Source organism: Dermacentor silvarum, chromosome 1, assembly GCF_013339745.2.
Source record: "Dermacentor silvarum isolate Dsil-2018 chromosome 1, BIME_Dsil_1.4, whole genome shotgun sequence".
Classification (NCBI taxonomy): Eukaryota; Metazoa; Arthropoda; class Arachnida; order Ixodida; family Ixodidae; genus Dermacentor; species Dermacentor silvarum.
In genome coordinates this window covers 34,061,190-34,085,458 of record NC_051154.1, presented here as the reverse complement: position 1 = coordinate 34,085,458, position 24,269 = coordinate 34,061,190, and the positions used below count along the sequence as shown (strand labels likewise).

General features: G+C 49.7%; 2 protein-coding genes across 11 annotated transcripts in view; one reads left to right on the top strand and one right to left on the bottom strand.

Moving 5' to 3' along the window:
• The window catches only part of LOC119459688 (lysine-specific demethylase 3A), a 335,630-nt gene that overhangs the window by 34,084 nt on the left and 277,277 nt on the right, over positions 1–24,269 (bottom strand). The window lies entirely within an intron of this gene.
• On the top strand, positions 14,326–16,582 carry LOC125944942 (uncharacterized). Its single transcript, XM_049666389.1, has 2 exons — positions 14,326–14,409; positions 14,503–16,582. The coding sequence occupies exon 2, from the start codon at positions 15,632–15,634 to the stop codon at positions 16,514–16,516; it is 885 nt and encodes a 294-aa protein (XP_049522346.1). The 5' UTR covers positions 14,326–14,409; positions 14,503–15,631; the 3' UTR covers positions 16,517–16,582.

Sequence of the window (24,269 nt, the reverse complement as noted above, 5' to 3'; positions counted from 1 at the left end):
GGAAACCGAAGCACAGGCCGCGATTTTACCTTTTCGGTTTACGACAGCTGCCACCATTTCTTTGCGTTGGTCTGATATGACGACGCATTCATGAATCTTGCAGTGTCCAACTACTTCGTTGTTTTGTCTATGTATTCTGCTCTAGCCTTTCTCCTTCTTGCGTGTAATGTTGGATTGATGTTTTGTGGTATTGGCGATACCCCATACAAATTTCTGATCTGGCAGGGTAGCTCTTTGGTGTGCTTGTAGGCATTCTCCAAGGCTGACTAAGAAGAGCTCTGCCAGCTGGCTTTTGCACCAATCCACTCCTCTGCACGAGTTGGGCCTCAGCCCGCTCATCAAATGTATTCTGGAGGCGGAGGGCTACAAGCTTCTCAGTTGAAGTTCTGCGTGGCAGCCTCAGAAGTGTCTTATATGATCATGATCATTTGATCAGCCTTTTCTTTTTCCTCCCTATTCATGACATGGTAAGGTAGAGTGTATTAGTTTGCTAATGACATTCAGTTTAATTTAGCAATAATTAGTAGACAACTATACGAACTAAGGATAGTAGTTTTATCAGCCGTATAAACTTGTAAACATTCGCTTACTAACTAAATTACCAAGCACGGTGTCGCACTGCACAGGTAAACATGAACACATCTGGCTCGATGAGACGGGAAACTCTCTACCAACACGCTAGAGTGAGGAGGCTCACCACATTTGCAGCGAGATAATTGACCTTCGTGCCATCTCTCGCTTCAATGCGAGCTCAACGTCAAAAGCACAGCGCATACGAAGCTACCAGCACTAGTTGTTGCACTTTGTTCACATCACAGATCGTTCACTTTGTGCCCGTCGCAAATCGCTTTCAAGAGAGGGCGCGGCCGCGCCATAAGCAGCAGCCGCTATTGTCAACATGATGCCAACGCCTCCTTGTCTGGGGAAAATGACAATCGGCAAGACACACCGACTCCGGTGACTGTAAGTAATGGATTCATTTGACCGCATCAAAAACCGCATCAAAAGAGTTATTAGAGCCCACGACAATGACATTTTGAGTGACCACCTTCCTACTAGCGAAATGCGGGGCACATTGACAGCGGGCGACAGCACTATGAGAAACTATAATAATCTATTTTTTTAACTTCTGGCGAGAAATTTTTGCTTGCACAATTTTGTCATCTAGGGAAATACGGAACAGGAAATAGAATAACCGATGCAAATTCATACATATCTGCGTTAACAAAACTATTTTATACATCACGAAACTAAGTTACTAAGATGAACACAAAACTTCAGCAACTCAAAACAGCTGTGGCAATTAGTTTACACACGTTACTGATTAAAAGCCAGGGAAGTACTCGACGCCGCTTGTTTTACTTGACATATGTTATTTCTTGTCAGATCGAGCCAGCTCTAAAATGGCTCGGTCTGATCGCACAAGCTGGTAGAACAGGCAGTTTGCTCATAGTTTTCCTTTACCAATATTTTGGCCGTGTCCACTCTGCGTCTCCATGAAGAGCCGGCGTGTGATGCGGCGAAGAATGGAGTCGTCTCCTTGTTCACCCAACAAGCGCGTGCCATTGCCATCCGGCGACCCATCCGGCGACCCATCCGACGACCCATCCGGCAACCCATCCGGCAACCCATCCGGCAACCCATTTGGCAACCCATTCGGCAACCCATCCGGCAACCCATCCGGCAACCCATCCGGCAAATTATCCAGCAACCTACCCGGCTGTAATGCGCGAAGGCACTCCAGCAACCCATCCTGCAACCAATCCCGCAACCAATCCGGCAACCCATTTGGCAACCCATCCGGCAACCCATCCGACAAATTATCCAGCAACCCACCCGGCTGTAATGCGCGAAGGCACTCCAGCAACCCATCCTGCAACCAATCCCGCAACCGATCCGGCAACTTATCCCGCAACCCATCCCGCAACCGATCCGGCAACTTATCCCGCAACCCATCCTGCAACCAATCCCGCAACCCATCCTGCAACCAATCCGGCAGCCCATCCGGCAGCCAATCCGGCAGCCCATCCGGCAGCCCATCCGGCAGCCCATCCGGCAACCCATCCGGCATCCCAGCCAGCAACCCAGCCAGCAACCCATCCGGCATCCCATCCGGCAACCCATCCGGCAACCCAGCCGGCAACCCAGCCGGCAACCCAGCCGGCAACCCAGCCGGCAACCCATCCGGCGATGACGCGCAACGGCCATTCAGCAACCCATCCGGCGACCCATTCGGCGGTGACGCGCAACGGCCATCCGGCAACCCATTCGGCGGTGACGCGCAACGGCCATCCGGCAACCCATTCGGCGGTGACGCGCGACGGCCATCCGGCAACCCATTCGGCGGTGACGCGCGACGGCCATCCCCATTCGGCGGTGACGCGCGACGGCCATCCCCATTCGGCGGTGACGCGCGACGGCCATCCCCATTCGGCGGTGACGCGCGACGGCCATCCCCATTCGGCGGTGACGCGCGACGGCCATCCCATTCGGCGGTGACGCGCGCATCCCCATTCGGCGGTGACGCGCGACGGTCATCCCCATTCGGCGGTGACGCGCGACGGCCATCCCCATTCGGCGGTGACGCGCGACGGCCATCCGGCGACCCATCCGGCGGTGACGCGCGACGGCCATCCGGCGACCCATCCGGCGGTGACGCGCGACGGCCATCCGGCGACCCATCCGGCGGTGACGCGCGACGGCCATCCGGCGACCCATCCGGCGGTGACGCGCGACGGCCATCCGGCGACCCATCCGGCGGTGACGCGCGACGGCCATCCGGCGACCCATCCGGCGGTGACGCGCGACGGCCATCCGGCGACCCATCCGGCGGTGACGCGCGACGGCCATCCGGCGACCCATCCGGCGGTGACGCGCGACGGCCATCCGGCGACCCATCCGGCGGTGACGCGCGACGGCCACCCGGTGGTAACAGTCTTGAGGGTTGCGAACCGCGCGGTGAACAGACATAGTTCTGATCTTGATTAGTCGCGCCATTGCCATCCGGCGGTAACACGCAACGGTCATCCGGTGGCAACATTGAGGGTCGCGAACCGCGCGGCGAACCGAGCGGCGAACAGCCATAGTTCTTATCTTGATTAGTCGTGCCATTGCCACCCGGTGGTAACACGCGACGGCCACCCGGCAACCCATCCGGCGGTGACGCGCGACGGCCACCCGGTGGTAACACGCCGTAAATAGAGTGGCGAACCGAGCGGCGAACAGACATAGTTCTCTTGAATAGTCCCAGTCTTGAGGGTTGCGAACCGCGCGGCGAACAGACATAGTTCTGATCTTGATTAGTCGCGCCATTGCCATCCGGCGGTAACACGCAACGGCCATCCGGTGGCAACATTGAGGGTCGCGAACCGCGCGGCGAACCGAGCGGCGAACAGCCATAGTTCTGATCTTGATTAGTCGTGCCATTGCCACCCGGTGGTAACACGCGACGGCCACCCGGCAACCCATCCGGCGGTGACGCGCGACGGCCACCCGGCAACCCATCCGGCGGTGACGCGCGACGGCCACCCGGCAACCCATCCGGCGGTGACGCGCGACGGCCACCCGGTGGTAACACGCCGTAAATAGAGTGGCGAACCGAGCGGCAAACAGACATAGTTCTCTTGAATAGTCCCAGTCTTGAGGGTTGCGAACCGCGCGGCGAACAGACATAGTTCTGATCTTGATTAGTCGCGCCATTGCCATCCGGCGGTAACACGCAACGGCCATCCGGTGGCAACATTGAGGGTCGCGAACCGCGCGGCGAACCGAGCGGCGAACAGCCATAGTTCTGATCTTGATTAGTCGTGCCATTGCCACCCGGTGGTAACAGACATGTGGGGGTCGACGTCGGGGGCCTATGGCAGGCCTGTGCCTTCAGCATACACCGGAAGCAATGGCAAAGGCCGTAAATAGGGTGGCCAACCGAGCGGAGAACAGACATAGTTCTCTTGAATCCCAGTCTTGAGGGTTGCGAACCGCGCGGCGAACCGACATAGTTCTGATCTTGATTGCATGTGGGGGTCGACGTCGGGGGCCTATGGCAGGCCTGTGCATTCAGCATGCACCAGTGGCAATAGTAAAGGCCGTAAATAGGGTGGCGAACCGAGCGGCGAACCCAGCGGCGAACAGACATAGTTCTGATCTTGATTAGTCCTAATCTTGATGGACGAAGAAGCCTAAATGACATTTCCGGAAGCTGGAGTGCTTGCAGCTTACATCCTCAAACAGATGACCAGATGTAAAACAATAATAATAAAGTGTACAATGTGAGACATTTTTGAAGATTTTTTTTTTTTTTTTCGGGATGCGGCACAACAGCCCTCAATGCGGGACAGTGCCGCGTGTCGCGGGACGGGTGGCCACCTGACTAGTGAACTAGATTACTAGAACACGACTAGAGTGTACTACACAATGGTCGAGTGGGCCGAACGGCGCTCTGCCGCTGAGGCGCTGCGTGTGGAAAAATAGTGCGAGGGCGCTGCGAGCGAACTGGATTGGGGCGGAGACGCGCTCCGCGGCATATTCAACGTACTTTCGCTGCGGGCGCCGAGGTCGATTGCGCATAGTACGCTCTTAAAATAGCGCTTTATTTCAACTGCAAGTTTATGTTTACACCATTTTGCGAAACATATATCTGAGGCATAGATTAAACAACGCGACGTCTTCAATTTTACTGTCGTTGTCAAGCGCGTCGTCGGCTAGCGAGCGCGCGTTCGCTACGCGGACACTGGCGGACGCCCAGTTTCTTGCGCAGAACGTCTATGCAGTACATTTTTTCAATGGTTTAGTTGCTTCGGTGCGCCCATGACTCTTGACGGCCGGTTCCAAATGTAGTTTTAGCCAGGTGAACTGCTGTTTTTACCACTGTCCTCTAAAAGTAACTGGTATCTCCGCACCATGAATGCTACGTAAGAAAATGTTATTATTGATATCATTTTACACGCGCTTCTTGTTGGTGGATATTGATCAGGGACAATGATCGAAGAAAATAATATTAGAGTGAAATAAACCAGGTTTATTTACTGCGTGGCGCGAAGAATGACCAACGTATTTCTAGGTAATTAAATCAAAGGGTTCATAGACATATATTTAGGATATATATCTGTAGGGGGAAAATAACAAATATTCTAAATGCAGTAATTGAAAAGGTGAGAACTCCCGACCGGAATTAGCGCACGTGTTTGCAGTAACAAACACACTTATTAGTGAATACTGGAAATAAAACTCATTCGCAGACATAATATTCATAGAGCAGGCAGAACCATCACTGTGACCCCGTACCAATCACGCCGCATTCTGTTACGCGAGAAAGGCGGGAACTTGCAACATTGGAATATTGCACTGCAGTTTGTTCTTTTTTTTGTCTATACCAATGCTTCCCGTAAATTTAAGTACAAGGCGCCGGATGGGGCAGATATGCTTTACGTGTGTGTGTGTGTGTGTGTGTGTGTGTGTGTGTGTGTGTGTGTGTGTGTGTGTGTGTGTGTGCGTGTGCGTGCGTGCGTGCGTGCGTGTGCGCGTGCGTGTGTGTTATTGGTAACATGGCGCTACTTATTGCGTCGTTATCTCGTGTTCTGTTTTATTTTGCCGCAAAATGAGGACATATCAACTCTTTTTTTTTTTTTCAGTCTCCCAAGTTCCGTCATTTACGACGCATTCACCCACGTTACGGAAATTCTGTCGTTACATATAGCTATTGGATTCTCTTTATGGGATCCCCTTTGTATATTATATTATACCTTACAGGGCAAAAAAGGCAATGCTGATCTAAGCACGAATCAATTGTGTGTATCATGTTGGTTTGCCAACCGCAGTGCTCTCTGTTTTGAGCAAAACATTCGGCCTCTTGCAGGAGGCTAACGTAAACATAGTGATTTGAAGTCTACTAGACTTAAAATGCGTGAGATCGATGCCGGTGGCTGATGCAAATGTTTTACAACTCTTCGTCGAGTGAAAACCAATACATCCAACATAGTTCACAACACATACACACACCGCGGCTGATGATGCGCGTCGCATTTTTGCACATAAGAGAAATTTCCAGATACTGTAGCTACTGCTGCACCTAAAAGCTACCCAGTGGTTGTTCGACGACCTCGTAAGAACTGACATCCCGTAAATTGCACTCAGAACTAGCTAAAACACATCCGAATCGTTCCGCAGCGCGCGACCGGCAACACATTCAAGCCGCGCCGCGCCGGATCGCACAAGCCAGAGAGGAGGAAAGGCTCGCCGTGCGCCCTTTCCTCCTCGCCGATGAAAAGGGTCTATATAGAGCACCCCTCGGGCTGCTCTTCAAGTCACCTGAAGCTCTACCGTGCCCTCCTGAGCTTCGTTGACGACACCGGCCTCACTGACCGTGTCTAAACTTTGACCTCCCTTTTCCCGCGCCTCCGGCGCCTCGGATGCTGCTGCTGCTCCCTCTGCGATCTTTCTCTCCTTTAACTGTCAATCCCACTTCCCCTCTGTGCAACGCGGTTGAGGTGTCCTCTATTGAGAGACAATTATCGCGTTGCACTTAACCCAACTTTTCACCCCTTTCCACAACAATCTCCAATAACAGATAGCAGCGCACGCAAGCGCATAAGTACTGGTTTTTTAACACATGACGGCAACGTGACATGTGTAATGGAAAAGATGAGATCGAAGATGAAAAAGGTGAAAAAAAGGTTTAAATTTTTTTTTCTTTTTTTTTCTTGTAGTGACAGATTAGGATGCTATCTTCATCACGCCACCCTCTTACATTTGACACTTACATTTGCCAACAACGCAAATGTAAGTGTCATCTTTTCAGCGCCAAACAAGCTGTCCAACTTGTGCAAGGCCAGCTATTGTGGTTCTGGAAAACCCCGTTGCCAGACAAAGCACAAGGAAAGCCATGTTCAGTGTGAGAACAATATCGTGTATGAACTACCCTTGTCGTGTGGCAAAAAATACATCGGCCAAACAGGAAGGTGTATAAATGATAGGCTGCGTGAACACGCAAATAACGTGCGAACTGGAGGAGTGGGCCATCTGGCTTTCCACTGTAGAAAGCATGGGTGCAGTCCCGTTTATAAGCAGTGCACAGCGATAGGAAGAAGCCCAATGCAAACAACACGTGAGATCATTGAAGCGGCGAAGATCGCTAGTTTGGGGAATGCTTGTGTTAGCACGCCTTCAATTGATCTTTCGAAAAAAGGATTAGATTTTTCAAACAAGGTACAGAGGGTGGCGTGATGAAGATAGCATCCTAATCTGTCGCTACAAGAAAATAAAAGGAAAAAAAATTTAAAACCTTTTTTTCACCTTTTTCATCTTCGATCTCATCTTTTCCATTACACATGTCACGTTGCCGTCATGTGTTAAAAAACCAGTACTTATGCGCTTGCGTGCGCTATCTGTTGACTATATATGTGTGAAGTGCTTCGTAGAATAAAAGTTTGTTGGAAGTTAGCGCTGTTTCCGCGTCGTCCATCTGTGCCTCCGTCCCTTTTTATGCGCTATTAAGTACAAGACATTGTTATTTTGTTATTATTCCTTCAGCTTCTGCTTGACTTTCGGTTGCATTGCATAGCAACGGAAGCAAGTATTAAGCAGCAGTATAAAGAATAAAAAAAATCAACGCATGAAGTAGTAAAAAGAACGGAAAAAACATTGTCTGCTGCCGAGATTCGAACCCCGGTTTTTTGCGTGGGAAGCAGACATTCTACCTCTGAGCCACGGCGGGCTGTGTGATACCGATCGCAGCGCCCCAAGCGGCGTTACGGTCGTTTGGCTTCACTTTGGTGCCCCGTTCCTAGGTATAACCACGCCAGCGTGGCTGGCGGCCTAGAAGCCGTAGGCACCGCCGACACCGGTCAAACGTAAGGTCCCTGTATGTATACAGGGACCTTAGTCAAACGGCAACGAGCGCGCCCCCGCTCGGCGGTACAGCGGAGGGTGACATCCGCGGCGGCGCCGGAGTAGGTCGCTCTAGCCGGAGTTTGCAAACTGAAAGAGGTAATCCAGGGGCTCTATTCTGGACACGCATGGCAACTACACGGCCGCCATTATCCGCCATCTTGGCTGTCTCATTGGCTGTCCAGAGGTCACGTGTTTCAAAATTTGTGCCGGGAAACGGAAGTTTTGCAAAATGTAATTTTGCGTTTTCGTCAGAATGACGAAACGTGACGTGGAGCTGCAAGTTTTGTCGACTAATACTTTTTTGTGGTCCTTGGCACCTATATTGCGACTTTAGCGCTTTAAAAAGAAAGTGGACGGTAGCGTGCAGAAGCCCGTGCAATGCATCTGCAATTTCGCGAATATGTGGTGTTGTTCCAAGATAGCCGGCATGTCAGTTGTTGATTGGCTGAAAGAATATCCCGTGAAGAGCGTCACAGGAAGGGCCGTTTCGTAAACGTCAATTTGACGTTGCGTGACGTTGCGCTGGGCCGCCATTGCACAGATTTTCCGCCATAATTTGTGGTGCGACGAGCCGCGCGAATTATGGTAATGAGCGGTCATATGCAGTGTCAGTCGAGAGGCATGCGTATCGCCGCATTTTCCCTGTCATTTGGGGCCATGAAAATCTTTTGTTCACAACGCGTGCTCATAGCATTTGCATCGCTCTCGGGTGGTGTTGGCATTTGTGTTTTGAACCATCATTTCTATTAAAAACACGTTTATTTGAAATAATATTGGTTGAAACTAGCAAACTTTCTGCGACATTTCGCACTTTTCACTATTGTGTTTGTATTGTAATCAATATTAATTACTCTTCGCGTCATCAAAGGCTACGACAACGGTGACTTTTTAATTTATAAAAAGAAATGTACGCAAGACGGCGCCTTGAAGTTTCCTCTCGCGGTGCCAGTAAGCAGCGAAGTGCACAAGAGATGGCAGTGCCGGCGTTTGCGTCGCTCAAGCGGATACCTGTGGCGCGCGCAACGCTATCGATGATATTCGGCCGCTTCTCAGCCAGACGAGTCGGGCTGAGTCACTTGCGGATCACGAGATAGCGATAACGCGGCCTAGAGCGTGCGCTGATCATCACTGGCAGGTCGCGTATGTTGTCTCAAGGTAGAAAGCAAGCGCGTGGGCGCCAATATACGATGACTCATTCCGTTTCCCGAGGTCACGCATCCTAGCTAATGAAGCAGACGACAGCCTGCGCGCATGCAGACGACGGAAGCGAGAAACGATTTTGATCGAATAGTCGTACGCTTTGAGCTAGCTGCTTTATTTTCACTGGGGAGGAAAACTGTTTTGCTTTATCAACCACGCTATGTTCAATGCCTACATTACAGTTTCTTAGGCGAAACGTCAAATTTGCGTCACGTTACGAAAGCGAAACGGGGCTATCGGCGCCATTTTGTAAGCGTCGCGCCTACGTCACGCCTCGAAGAAAATGGCGGAATGTCCAGAATAGCGGCTCAGTACTAGGAGGCATTGTCCAGTAACGTTGTTCCTTGACAGCACTGTGGAAGCTACAGAGCAGAACCGCCTGCATGTGTGCGTGCCACTGCAGGCGGTTCACTGCAGGCGCCACTGCAGGCGCCTGCATGGTGCGTTCTGATTCTATGAGTTACTTGACCCGAATAAATAAAAATTTTCTTCATTATAAATATAGAACAAGTATGGGAAGCTGTTCATGGAAAAAAAGTTATCGTGCGCCTTAATTTTATATTTTTATTTCTTTTTATTTCTTGGACCGCACCACGTTTTCCGCAGCCTGCTGCTTGCTCTCGCAATAAACATGGCGTCCCCGGTGCCGGCGGTACCGTGTGCGGCCGCAAACTCTCCTTTTCATTCTCCGAGGAGGCTATACTCTAAGTGTGACAAGAAGTGGGTCTCCAAACAAACCAAGCAGGTTATCTGCAATGTCTACGCAGGAGTAAGGCGCCGTCAGCCCGAGCTGTCGACGAATTCTGTGTGCCGGACTGTCGCCGAGCTCACCGGAGTGAGTATGCGAACGTAACTCGAATCAAGGCAGAAGCTCTGCGGGCCCCACTCTCCCCTCCAAAGCGTAAGAAACTGGATTTCTCGGTCTCGGGCGAAGCTGGGAAGTGCATGACCGCCAAGACGAGGCTGCTGCGCTACGACACGTTTGCGTTGGCAGCATTGCGGCGCAAAGTGCACAGCTATTTCATGCGCAGTGAACTGCCGACGTCCGAGAAGCTACGCAACGACGTGATCAGCGACCCTGACATGGACATGCCGACGATCAACACTCGCAAGATGCAACGAATGCTGAACGACTTGGGGTTCGTCTACCGAAAGAGAAAAAGGAATTCCGCATTGCTCGAAAGAGACGACATCGTTGCTTGGCGTCGAAAGTACACTCGGCCACAAAATAGTGCGGGGGGCGCGAGCGCGTGGCGGAGCGCTCCTGGATGGATGGATGAGGCTGAACCCTTTAAATCGGGCGGTGACATACGCCACCTAGCCATGACTATTAAGATAATTTGTACTTTGTGGTGGGTGAAATTTCACCCCTGCCTTAATTTTATCCACCAATCAGATAACCTCTGTTTGGTTATTTCTACCCGCTTAAAGTCTATTTTGCCTTCACTGTCCTTAAACCCCAATGCTTTGAAAAAATCAGCCCCGTTGCCTTGCACTGTAGGGTTAAGCCCCTTACAGAAAAGTATGAGGTGTTCAGCCGTTTCCTCTTCTCCACACGCACAGCACAACGTGTCTATACCTTGGTACTTGACTCGGTACATCTTAGTCCGCAATACTCCCGTCCTGGCTTCAAACAACAAAGAGCTTCCCCTAGAATTATCGTAGATATTTTCTTTGGCAATTTCTTGCTTGAAAGTTCGGTATGTGCCCAGTGCTGATTTCGTCTGCATCCCTGTTTTCCACAGACCCCTCTCTGTTTCCTTAACCTTTTTCTTAACCGCTGTTTCCTGGTTTGCACCCCTCCTGCAGTCCAAATATTTGATTGACAGTTTTCCGGTCAGCTTCCTCCATTTTGTATCAACATTCCTCATGTACAAATAACTGAAAACTCTCCTTGCCCACCGCTTTTCTGCCATCTCTCTCAATCGCTCCTCAAATTCTATCTTGCTGCTGGCTTCCCTGCCCTCGAATGACGTCCATCCCATGTCACCCTGTACCCCCTGATTTGGTGTATTTCCGTGTGCTCCCAGAGCCAGTCTACCTACCCCTCGCTGCTTAACTTCCAACCTTGCTCGAACCTCTGATCTCATGCACAGGACCGCATTGCCGAAAGTCAAACTAGGGACCATCACCCCTTTCCAAATCCCTCTCACCACTTCGTACCTATTGTAATTCCACAGTGCCCTATTTTTCATCACAGCTGCATTTCTGCTACCTTTAGCCGTCACATATTTTTCATGTTCCGTTAGGTACTCAGCCCCATTGTTTATCCACACTCCAAGATATTTGTACTTATCCACCACCTCCAGCGTAACCTCCTGTATCCTATGCTCGCTGCCCTGATTATCATTAAAAGTCATGACTGCCGATTTTTCTTTACTAAACTTCAAACCTAAGCTATCTCCCTCTTTACCACAGATGTCCATTAATCTCTGCAAGTCTTCCTTGCTGTCACCCATAAGTACAATGTCATCTGCATACATCAGTCCTGGTAATGACTGTTTAATCCATTCTCCCTGCTTGGAATAGGAAAGGTTGAAGCCAAGTCCGCTCCTCTCTAATTTTTTCTCTAATCCTTGTAAATACAGCATGAACAACAGAGGTGACAGAGGGCACCCCTGCCTAAGCCCCTGCTGTATCTCTATAGGCCCAGATACCTTGTTTTCCCATTTTATAAGCACCCTGTTACTTTTATAGATATCTTTTAAAATATTTCTTACTCCATCTTCCACCTCTAGAGTGCCCAGTATGTCCCACAAATCCTTTTGGATTACACTGTCATAGGCTCCCTTGATATCCAGAAAGGCAAGCCATAGGGGCCTGTGTTCCTTTTCTGCTATTTCAATACACTGTGTCAATGAGAACAGATTATCTTCTAACCTTCTTTGTTCTCGGAACCCATTTTGTAGTTCCCCCAGCACCTCCTCGCTCTCCACCCATGCCTGCAGTCTGTCCTTTATAATCTGCATCACCACCCTGTAAACCACTGACGTCACTGTTATGGGACGGTAGTTGTTTATGTCGGCTTTGTCCCCCTTTCCCTTATATATCATGCTCATCCTGCTCAGTCTCCACCCGTCAGGGGCTTTACCGTCCATTATCATTTTGCTCACTGCCTCTCTTAATGCTTTCTTAGATTTTGGGCCCAATGCCTCTCCTTCTAGCGGCGCACCCCTGGTGTCGAGACCGACGCTTGCGCGCATGCGCGTCCTTCCGTGACTGCAAGCGTGCATGTTTCCGTGCTTGTTCCTTGCGCGCCGGCAATATCCGAGTGTAGGCTGTTGCCAGTAAGATGGGCTGTTGCCAGTAAAAGTACGCTCTTAACTATACGACTGATTTCTTTTACAGGACCATATACTACCTTGATGAGGCCTGGGTAAATGCTGGCCACACTAAGGAGACTGTATGGACAGACACCAAAATGATGTCCCTGCAAGACGCATTTCGTCAAGGCCTCTCAACAGGTCTCCGTGCACCGAGCGGTAAAGGAGGACGCCTAATTGTTTTGCATGCTAGCAGTGCGGAAGGCTTTGTTGATAGAGCCGCCCTAGTTTTTCGTGCCAAGAAGGGTGCTGGTGATTACCACACTGGATGCTGCACGTTTTCAAAAATGGTTTGTTGAACAGTTGCTATTGAACATCAAGCCACGCAGTGCGATTGTGATGGATAATGCGTCGTATCACAGTGCTCAAGTTGAAAAGGTGCCAAGTTCATCAAGAAAAGCTGACATCCAGTGCTGGTTGAAATCGAAAGGTATCCCTTTTTCAGATGACCAACTGAAGAGCGAACTGCTGCAGATCGTTAAGCAGAATAAGCAGATGTTCCTTGCTTACCAGATTGACACACTTGCCAGTGCTGCTGGTCACGAGGTTGTGCGCTTTCCTCCTTACCACTGCGAGCTTAATCCAATAGAGCTTGTGTGGAGCCAGGTCAAAGGCTATGTTGCTTCAAAGAACACTGACTTCAAGATCGATTCAGTCGAGAAGCTGCTGCTGGAAGGGATCGCAGGTGTGACCTCGCAGAACTGGTTCCGAGACTGCACTCACATGATAAGGCTTGAGGATGAGGCATGGGAGCGGGATGGCATTATAGACAGCCAAAGAGAAAGTCATAATTTCTTTGGGCACAGATTCGAGTACTTCTGATGAGTCGAGCAGCTCTGACATGAGCAGAATTGATAACTGTCATGAGCATCTCCATGTGTGCTTTTTCAAAGCTTCAACCAAAGGATTACACGCGTGCCTAACCAGAAACTGTGATATTGCTTTTGAGGTCCACCAGTCACTGCTATTTATTTACACTTTTATTGCTTATTCACTTCATTTTAATTTAATCTGCCGATCTCTCTTGTTTCATTGCACATCATGTATGTTCTGGTTACGCTACCATGATGTGATAATAACTGTTGGGATATTGTGTGCCAAAACGATGGATGTGATTATGCGACATGCCATGCTAGAAGGTTGCACAAGTTTTGACCACCCGGTGTTGTTTAACATGCACTGAAACATAAGTACACGGGCGTCTGGCATTTCTGATCCATCGAAATGCGACAGGCTCAAACCTGTGGTTTTTGTGTCAGTGGCCGTGTACTGTCACGGTGGCTGTGATGTGATGATGTATTACGGCCGTGAACTTTTACATTATACGCTGCATCAGCGAGAACCACATTTCTTAGTTAAATTGAAGTGTTCAAAGTTGCGAACGTAACTCGAATCAAGGCAGAAGCTCTGCGGGCCCCACTCTAGCTATTTTTCTGTGTGATCTCATGCCAATAGTGCTTGATGTTTTGTTTCATTGCTGTTTCAATGGCACCTGAAAGTGTGATAGCGCTTCTTGTCATTCTTTTGTTTTTCATTTGCTCATTTCCTAATGTATTCTACAGTCTCATTCTTCGTTATCAATGTGTTCCTGCTCTTACCTATTTTGATTTGTTATGATAACGGTTCTTATGGCAAGCAATGCCAGCAACGAGTTATGGCTATCGCGTTCTGTGCCACAAGTGCAAAAATGGTATGTCGACATGGAGTGCCAGCAAAATGTTATGTTTATAATAATTGATGGGGTTTAACGTCCCAAAACCACGATATGATTATGAAAGACGACGTAGTGGAGGGCTCTGGAAATTTTGACCACCTGGGGTTCTTTAACGTGCACCTAAATCTAAATACACGGGCCTCGAGAATTTTCTCGTATGGCTGTGATGCAATAAAAGATATGAACTGTTTTTATGCATTCTTTATTTTTTTCTGCCCATAACAATTGATATGCATGCATGCACAGGGATGGAAAAAACATCGGCGGCCATCACACTACATGAAGGTACTTGACCAGCGAAGCTCGATAGAAGAATCTGTATCAGTCTATTCAATTAAGCGTAAGCTCTCTTATCGGCAGCCATCACACTACATGAAGGTGCTTGACCAGCGAAGCTCGATAGAAGAATCTGTATCAGTCTCTATTCAATTAAGCGTAAGCTCTCTTAAGATCTTCCAATTCAGCGGCATCATGGTACTTGCATATTTTGGCTGTGGTGTTGTGCTTGGAAACGTTCGTCATCTTGCATAGTTTGCATAGCTATTGTCACGGGGTCGTGACGTTGACGAAGGCAGCAGTCTGCCGGTAACGGAAAGTCAGATTACAGCAATACACACTGGCACTGATAGCGCCGAGTACAGCATCGGCCGTGGAAAAGCTGGTCATCGTTTGGACGCGCCGTCTTTTATACATCACGCATCTAACTTTCCAGCCTTATCACTGGTGGTCACGCAAACTCTGAAATAAGCCTGACTGTTCTCGTCTTGCGCGCAATCTTAACGAAACGATCTACTACAATCATGAAGCTTCTAGAACACTGAGGCGCAGTCTGCACCGATCATTGTCGACAGTCTTTGTGGGCGTAAACGGAATACAGCAAAATTGAAACAAGACGTGTTAGCGGAATCGAAATGCTAGGCTGGCAACATGGGGGGAGGAAGGAGGGCGACCCGCGATGGAAGCAGTCGTAACGCACGTTGTTACTCCTATTTTTCTCTTATTTCTCAATTAAAGAGTTATTTGTTCAAAATGTGAGTCTGCGAAGAATTCCTTAACATCTCAGAAGTGGGATTTACCGAAACCTTTGTGGTAAAGCGACCCTGGAAACCGATGTCGGGGGATTGCGACGACAGTGACGCTCGCCGACTTTCAACTGACGCTGCGTTGGTGCCGTCTTTGTGAGGTACTGACTGGAAAAGGGACTGTGTGACGCCTTGAACGTACTCGCGGACACTGTGTGACGTCCACGAGACAACGGTACCGTCTTCGTGAAGTACCGACTTCTAAACGCGAGTCTTCGTGCTGCCTCAGAAACGTGCGTGCGGACGCTCTGTGTGACGCCTGCGAGACGCTACGATACCGTTTCTGTGACTGATCGACATTGAGCCGTTGTGCCGCCTCGAAAACGTGCGTATGGACGCTCTGAGTGTCGTTGGCAAGCCTAGACGTTTATCTGTTGGTGAAAAACTGTGTGTACGCCCAGACAGGCGTATAGACAACGCCCAAGATGGCAGACGGCGGCGGAACTAACGAAATGATGCAAGCTTTGCTGGAGCAAAACCGGCGGTTATTGGAGCTTATCAAGAGGAAGCCTGAAGCGTTCCACGTTATGCCGGACCTAAATAAGGCTATCCAGGATTTCGACGGCGAGGGCTCATGCCACGAAGCTGGGGCGTGGTTGAAGAGTATCGATTCCATGGCGGCCCTGCACGGCTGGCCGGACAGCTTCAGACTCGAAAACGCCAGGCTTCACATGAAGGGACCTGCTCGATTTTGGCTTCAGGCCCGTGTGGATGACCTTACTACGTGGGAGGACTTCAAGATAGCCTTCAAAAAGACTTTTGTGGGCCAGACAAGCACGGCCGAAAAGTGGAAGCAAATGCAAGAAAGAGTCCAGATGAAGGGAGAATCCATCACGGCGTACTTTCTTGAAAAAACATTGTTATGCAAAGCATTGGGCCTCGGTATGCAGGATACCAAAGAGCAAGTTTTGGTGGGGCTGCGGTTTAAAGATGCATGCATCTCAATGTCGGCGAAGGATCACGAGGACGAGGACGAATTGCTGGCAGACTTGCGAAGACTAGAGCGAATAACCAAAGCTAGAATGCAGCAGTATCCAGGGGCCAAGCCACACGGTGGTGACCCAGGTAGCGCGACATCTCGTGGGAAGCCTCCGCCTTCAAAATCTTGGAACGCCACGCGTCCAACCGAGCAAGTGATCACAAATGCACGTGTCGCACATCAAGCAAGTGGTGGGGGACCACCGAAGCAAATGCCAGAGCCTCCCAAGCGTGATCCGTCAGAGCGAAAATGCTACAGCTGTGGAAGGGTGCGGGCACATAGCGAAAGACTGTTCAAAAACAAACCCTGCTGGGAACTTCATGGTGAATGAGGACCCAACAAGTGACAGTGGTCCATCCAAGTTCCTGAAGACTGCGATCATCAATGGTACTCACCAGCTCTCCGTGATGATTGACCCGGGAAGTTCAGACTGTATATTGCGTCATAAAAGTGCAATCTGCATGTTGTGTGCAAAGCCCAAGCGTTGTAGGGGTTGGGGAACACTGATACATCTACAGTGCAGTCTATCGGAACCTCGGAGGTTGACATAGAAATCGATGACGTGTTATGCCGTAAGGTCAAGGTGATTATCGTTCACAACAGTGCCTTGCCTGTGGACATGCTGGTTGGTAGGACTTGGACGGAACAGGACCACATTGCATACCTACACATGGGAGATGAACTCAGGATTGGCTACCGAGACGATCTTCCATTTTGCAACATTGACCTTGCCCAGATGAAGCCTTCGAAGGAGCCACTTCGTGTCAAGGAGACCATTGTGCTGCCCAAAAGGACTGTGTTGGGTGACAGTGGAGACCAATAATAGTGAAGGAAATGTTATATTGCCTACAGGAACGGGTAAGGGAATACTACTTCACGTCGAAGACGGAATGGTTGAGATACCCATGCTGAACGACAAGGATGAAGACCAACAGCTGATCAAGGGGAGTTTGTTTGCTCACGTTGAACTGCTATCAGGGAGCGAAGAGCTAACACCCGTGAGACCTGTGCCTCAGCAGAAGCCCATTGATCGTAGCATGCTAAACGTCGGGAAGGATGTCAATGAACAGCAAGTTGACGCACTGCTGAAAATGCTGAATGAATATAGGGACTGCTTTGCGCTGAATTTGTCAGAGTTGGGGTGTTGTAACCAACTAGAGATGATCATCACGGAGCATCCCGGGAGCAGCCCAGTCAGCTGCAAACCGTACACGACTAATGCAGAGGAAAGAAAAGCGATCCAAGAAATTGTCAAGGAGTGGAAGGCGACTGGCATCATAACCGAAACATCCTCGCCATATGCTAGTCCAGTACTACTCGTGAAAAAGAAGAATGGAGAAAATCGTCTAGTCATAGATTATCGACGGCTAAATAGCCAGACGGTGCCGGAACACTTCCCCTTGCCAAACATTGACGACCAGCTGCAACGACTCTCCGAAGCACAGATATACTGTGTGTTAGACTGTGCAAACGGATACCTTCAACTTCCACAGAGTGAGGAATCGAAGGCCAAGACTGCATTCATCACGCCTGACGAGATCGGGCAGTTTGAACGTATGGTGTTCGGGTTGAGAAATGGTCCTGCTGTATTTCAGCGTCTAATGAACAAGGTCCTCGGATCTCTGCGTAACACTGTAGCATTGTGTTACATGGACGACCTGCTGATTCCAGCCAAGGATTGGGAAGAGTTGCTGGTTCGGCTCAAACAAGTACTGGATGCCCTGCGAGCTGCTGGTCTAACCCTGAAAATATCCAAGTGTGTGTTTGGAAGTGAGGAAATCGACTACTTAGGCTTCAAGATTGCGAAAGGCTACCTGCAGCCAGGTGAAGTGAAGCAACAAGCCATACTGGACGCTAGCACGCCAACTGATGTTCACAGTGTAAGGAGATTTCTGGGTCTAACGGGATTTTTCAGACGGTTCATTCCCCATTATGCCCTGAAGGCAGAAACGCTTACTTCTCTGACCAAGAAAGACACGAAGTTCACGTGGGGAGTGGAGCAGCAGGAAGCTTTCGACCTGCTCCGAAAGGAACTGACAGCACCACCCGTTCTGAAGTTGTATAACCCTTTGGCTCCGACAGAGCTCCACACGGACGCAAGCAGACATGGACTTGCGGGGATGATCCTTCAACAAGATGAGTCGGGACGCTGGCACTTGGTGTTTTGTGTCAGTAAGCGTACCACTGATGCTGAAGGGAATTACCATGCGGGAAAACTGGAGCTGATGGCGATAGTCTGGAGTATGGAAAGACTTCATCCATTTCTCTTAGGCATTCCGTTCACGCTGGTTACAGATTGTCAAGCAATTGTGTATCTGAATGCGCACAAGACTCTTAAACCACAGATAGCAAGGTGATTCGACTTACTTCAAGAGTATGACTTTGAGGTGAAGCACCGAGCAGGAAAGAAAATGGCACATGTGGACTATTTGAGTCGTGAACCTGTAGGAGCGCCAAGGGACACGCTTGATGAGGTTGTTGAGACAAGGATCGAGGTGTGCCTTACCATGACATTGGAGGACCAAGTTGTGATCGTTCAACGCTCTGATGCGGACTTGGCGAAGCTCGCCCAAATATTGGAGAAGCCAGTCAAAGAAAGGACCCAAGAAGAGAGTGCCAAAGTCAAGAACTTACGGCTGAGAGATGGAAAACTGTTTTACGTTGAAGAAGACAGACGACTTCTTTTTCTGCTGCCTAAAAGCATGCGCAAAACATTGTGCGTCAAGTTTCATGACTTACAGGGACATTTTGCTACAGACCGAACGGTGACAAAAATCAAGGAACTTTATCGGTTTCCTCGGATGAAGCGCTACGTGGACCAGCACATCCGTATGTGTTTTGAATGTCTAATCACAAAGGTACCAGGAGGAAAGAAGCCTGGGCTTCTGCACTCGATACCACCTGGGAAGAGACCATTTCAAGTTGTTCATGTGGACCACGTTGGTCCGTTTGTGAGAAGTTCCAAGAAGAACCAGTGGATATTGGTGCTGGTGGACAATCTGACAAAGTTTGTGCGCCTCCTACCCTGTGCGCCACACCTCGGCGAGAAATGTACTGTGGTGTATGCAGAACTTCATAACAGAGTTTGGACTACCGGAGCGCATCATCTCGGACCGTGGTTCCTGTTTCACGTCCCACGGCTTCGAAGCCTTCTGTCAGGAAAATGGTGTGGCTCACACACTGAACTCGGCACACCATCCAAGGGCTAATGGCCAGGTGGAGCGTGTGAACCGAACTCTGGTACCGTGTATTATGGCTACAATCAAGGACCCAGCTCACAAAGATTGGGATCAGAAGATCAAGGAGGTAGAAAGTTACCTAAATACTGCTTACAATGCCTCAACAGGGACTAGCCCTTTCAAGCTCTTGCATGGATATCAACCAAGGATGCAGGATGGTATCTTCAGATGGCTGAACACTGAAAATAACGAGTGGGTCTGCCCGGAGCAACTTCAAGAGATGGCTCAAAAGGACATAGCGAGCCAGCAAGCAAGGTCGAAGCAGTACTTCGACAAGCGTCACTTCACAGCGGACAAGTTGAGTGTTGGAGACATAGTGGTCATGCGCTGCGTTCCAGAGCACACTGGTGCCCCAACAAAAACCCAGAAGAAGTTCAGAGGTCCACTCAGAGGTCCACTCAGAGGTCCACTCAGAGGTCCACTCAAGAACGCTCATAGAAGTACTGCCAGCAGACACCTACAGAGTGACCGAGATGAACGGAAGGAAAAGGGTCTACCCACATCAGCCAACTGAAGAGATGGGGTGGAAGACCAGTCAAGCTCCGACGAGGAAGAAAGCGTGGAAAACTGTTTTACGTTGAAGAAGACGGACGACTTCTTTTTGTGCTGCCTAAAAGCATGCGCAAAACATTGTGCGTCAAGTTTCATGACTTACAGGGACATTTTGCTACAGACGTAGCACACGTGTGTCCAAAAGACCTGCGTATCTTCGGGACTACACCACATGAACTGAGGACAGTTCGCTGCCAGGAATGGCCGAGTGTTAGCGGAATCGAAATGCTAGGCTGGCAACATGGGGGGAGGAAGGAGGGCGACCCGCGATGGAAGCAGTCGTAACGCACGTTGTTACTCCTCTTATTTCTCAATTAAAGAGGTATTTGTTCAAAATGTGAGTCTGCAAAGAATTCCTTAACAGACGCGCGTCGTCGCAGGATCGTGCCGCAACTGGCCTTCCATTTCGCCTGTACCAGGGCTTAATACTGTAAACGTTAACATTCGATCACGTGAGGCGCGTACCCGTATATCTTGGGTTGCCACACTTTTTGTTGACTGAACACTGAACCTAATAACCCTGACACACAGGCACAAGTTCTTTAAGTAACGGGACATCTACCGCAAAGGCGTTTAAGCGCAGTGACACACGACAAAGGAGTATCTTCCTCCCGGCAAAGTTCCTTTGCGGGAAAAAAGATCGGGCATCTACTTTTCAAGCGGAAGGTGTACTCTCGCATACAGCGTGCACAACTCATCAACAGACGAAAACGTGTTACATAACTACGGTGCACCGCAGGTATTTTTTTACCTTAAAAATGTATAAAGCCCAAACCGCATTCACGCGATTTTGTGCGCGACGGCGATGAGCGACGGCTTCGAGAGACGAAACGGGCCGTCGCGCGAACAGATCGCTTGGTCTTTTCGCTCAGTCGCTCGGTTCTAGAAATGTAGAATTCGTCGCTCGTCGCCCGGAAGTGCTATGAGCGACTAGCCAATAGCGCGAAGCCGGAACTGGATATACATCAGTCAAGTACTACTGATTGTCGCACGGAACGAGCAAACGACTAGATTTTGATACGTGCAAGGATAATAACGTAGTGCAAGACCTTTAGAAATATTTATGCTGCTCTTTACACTAAAACACATCAACTTAAATTAATAAAGCAAGCGTCACGCCTGTTTCGGCGAGTATTTGCTGCCCTCATGCCGGCAACACCGGGGAGACGTCGCTCAAAGTCGTCGCTCGTCTCGTCGCTTGCATGCGGTACGACTTGTAGGCGACGAGCGAACGCGACAGCCATCTCCATTGCGTCGATTGTCGCTGTCGCGCGCAAGATCGCGTGAATGCTGTTTATACTTTAAGCTTTAACGGTAATGCGATTTGTCAAACAGTGAAGATTTACTCTAGCTATACTCTAGCTCAAACGCTCGAAGCACGTCACTAGCGCCGCCATGTTGAATTCCGAATATGCGCATTTTCATCAAAAATGGGAAAAAAGTATTTTTAGGTTCTACACAAAATGTAATTACATGCGCAGCTTTTTGTAAGTCTTCCCTCTTGCTGCTTTAACAAACAACGCTTTTTTTCGCGTTCATCTGAGGAACCACCTAAAGAAGTTAGTGCGATGCTGTGTGTCATCGGTGCAACTCCTTTCTGCAAAGGGTCCTTCGGAGTAACAAAAGGGGTTTCCTGCAAAGAACTTTAGTTTTGCCCATGTGTCAGGGGTATAAGCTTCGCTGTTATAAAGGCTGAATAATGCTGGGAAAACCTTCTGAACAGCGGAAAATTTTCTGTGTACCAGTATATATACAGCACAGTAATTAGCTGCATGTATGCACACTCATCAAAGTTTAACTTTGACGTTCCCATTTTGCATGCATATGTTTTGCTAAACACACTAGCGCTGTGAGCAAGCGAAAATCGAAACTGGAACTGAAATCAGCTACAAGCTGCCAGACTACTTGCGTAGTAACACAAATGTGCGGAGGCCCCGCCTCCGTAGCCTTCGCTCCAATGTCAAGAAAAGCTGTCGCCAAGTATAGTGTCGCGACCGCCTCCGCTGGAGAGGGCCTGGAGGGGAAGAAAGATGAGCGGCGCTGTAGTCGGCCGCACTTCAAAGCGCGTCAGCTTTCGGGCCGTCGTGCTGTTAGGACAACCACTTCGTCCGGCGTTTTCGGCGGGTGAAGTATACCATGCACGACTAGCAAGGGACAAATGTTTTTGCTTCTGGTTTTTATTCTTTGCAGCTTCGTTATGCATATGGAAAAATTTAAATACCATCGCTTGCGCATGTTTTAGTTGTGGAATCATCTCGCAATACTTCACATTTCGCAGTGGTGTTCGTTGCAGTTTGCCTGGCTTATTATCGACACCGTTTTTTATACGAACGTGCAATTGAGTATTTGCGAACGCTTATCGCGATTTTCAAGAGCGGCTGAGCTGGATAGCCGACTGCAATACGCAGGGTGTCCGAACTATCATGTGTAGGCAATCTGACTAGTAGCGCCACCTACCAGCCTCAGCACACAGCCAGCCCCAAAGTCAAGCCTAGGCGTGAGAAGTGTGCGCGAGAGTGCGGTCAATGCCTCCTATAAAGACTTTATAGGAGGCGTTGGTGTGGTGCGCGCGTTGGCTTTCATCACTTTTTGGAGGCGCCATGCCTTAGTAATAAAGTTCGTTATTAATGGTGCTCGAGCCTTAATTACGTTTCGGCCAGCAGCCGGCCCTCGCCGCCTCTCACAACTGGCGCAGTCGACCCCGAACCATGCCTGAAACATCACCTCTCACCCGCCTAGTGAAGTGACTCGCCAGCCAACGCTCCTTCCTTTGTACAGCTCCTGCCACCCGATGCAGCCTCTCGCCCGCTTCGTCCTAGCCATTTTGCGCCTTCGCCCTTTGCGTTTCGCTGACCGTCGTGTTGACAGTGACGCCTGCCCAAACGATGAAGTAGCTTGCCTGCAGTGCCCAAACGGTTCGCCCTACTCGACTTATCGTTTCTCGTGACTCATGTGTTGCTTTGTCTAAAGTGACGCTTGTTTCACGTCGCCTGGTCAGCTCTTTGCCCCTCCTGCCCTGGACTAGACCTCCTCAAGTCGTCGTTGGAGGAACATCAGTAACTCCCGCTGGTGCCATCTGTTTGAAGATTGGCAGTGGCTATTCTGCCGGCACTCACCTCCTATTGGCTCTTGGAAGGTTAGGGTATGTTATGTTAGATTAGGTGAAATTAGGTTATGTGATGTTAGGTTAAGGCGCACCTGGAGGCCGTTTTTCCCCCCGGCAGTTTGTCATGTGACTTCCGAGCGCCAATAGGAGGTGAGCGTCGGGAGAAATACTGCCAGGAGAATAGACTCACCCAATATTTCTGTTGGACTTATCACCGGTTTGGTCAAAGCAGCCGCCCTCGATAATAATGCTGTGCCACTTATATTGGGTAAGACTGGTTTTCTTGAAGCCAAGCACAGTTGGCGTTTCAGCCGCCCCTGCCAACTGAAATTTGCCATTCTCCAACAGCCACAAGTGTGCCATCCCATGGACGACTGCTGCCACGGATGTCGAATGCTGTTATGATCATGGGTCATCTTTCGGTCAGTGCCCGGACACCACAGCTCAGCAGACCTACAGCGATCGCCACTCCCAAGGCCGGTATTTTGTAGCGATGCCTTTAATGTCATAATGCCTTATCGCGCTTTGTCAGTGGTCAAGAGCGACGGCCTGCTCGCGTTATCAACGTTGATATCGTTAGCGGACTGTCGCCCTGACCACTGACAATGCGCGATAAGCGCGAAAAGGCATTATTACTTTAAAGGCATCGCTACAAAATAACGGCCCTGGACATCCACCCGAGCGCTTGGACTATTCTCACATTCAAGACATCAAGCAGTGCCCTTTCCTAGACCAAAGGGACTTGGTCAAACAGAGAGGGGCCAGATGTAAGCAATCTGGCTAGTAGTGCCACCTACCAGCCACAGCACACAGCCAGCCCCGAAGCCAAGCCAAGACGTGAGAAGTGTGCGCGAGAGTGCGGTGCGCATGTTGGCTTTCGTCGCTTTTTGGAGGCGCCATGCCTTAGTAATAAAGTTCATTATTAATGGTGCTTGAGCCTTAATTGAGTTTCAGCCAGCAGCCGGCCCTCGCCGCCCCTCACACATGCACCAAGATTTAGAAATATGCAGATGCCACGTAGCGGGACAGAACCAATGTAATGTTGTTTGCCGTCGCCTGGAGATACTCGGATTATTTTTTTGCATTCCGGCTAATTACATAGTCTTAATCAACTTCTCAAATATTACAATGAGATGAAAAGTGTCAATGAGAAATTGAAGAGCAACATGAAAAACTCCTGAGACAGG

Excerpts from the sequence above, each read along its gene's own strand:
- LOC125944942 (XM_049666389.1), top strand. The coding sequence starts at position 15,632 with ATGGCAGACGGCGGCGGAACTAACGAAATGATGCAAGCTTTGCTGGAG.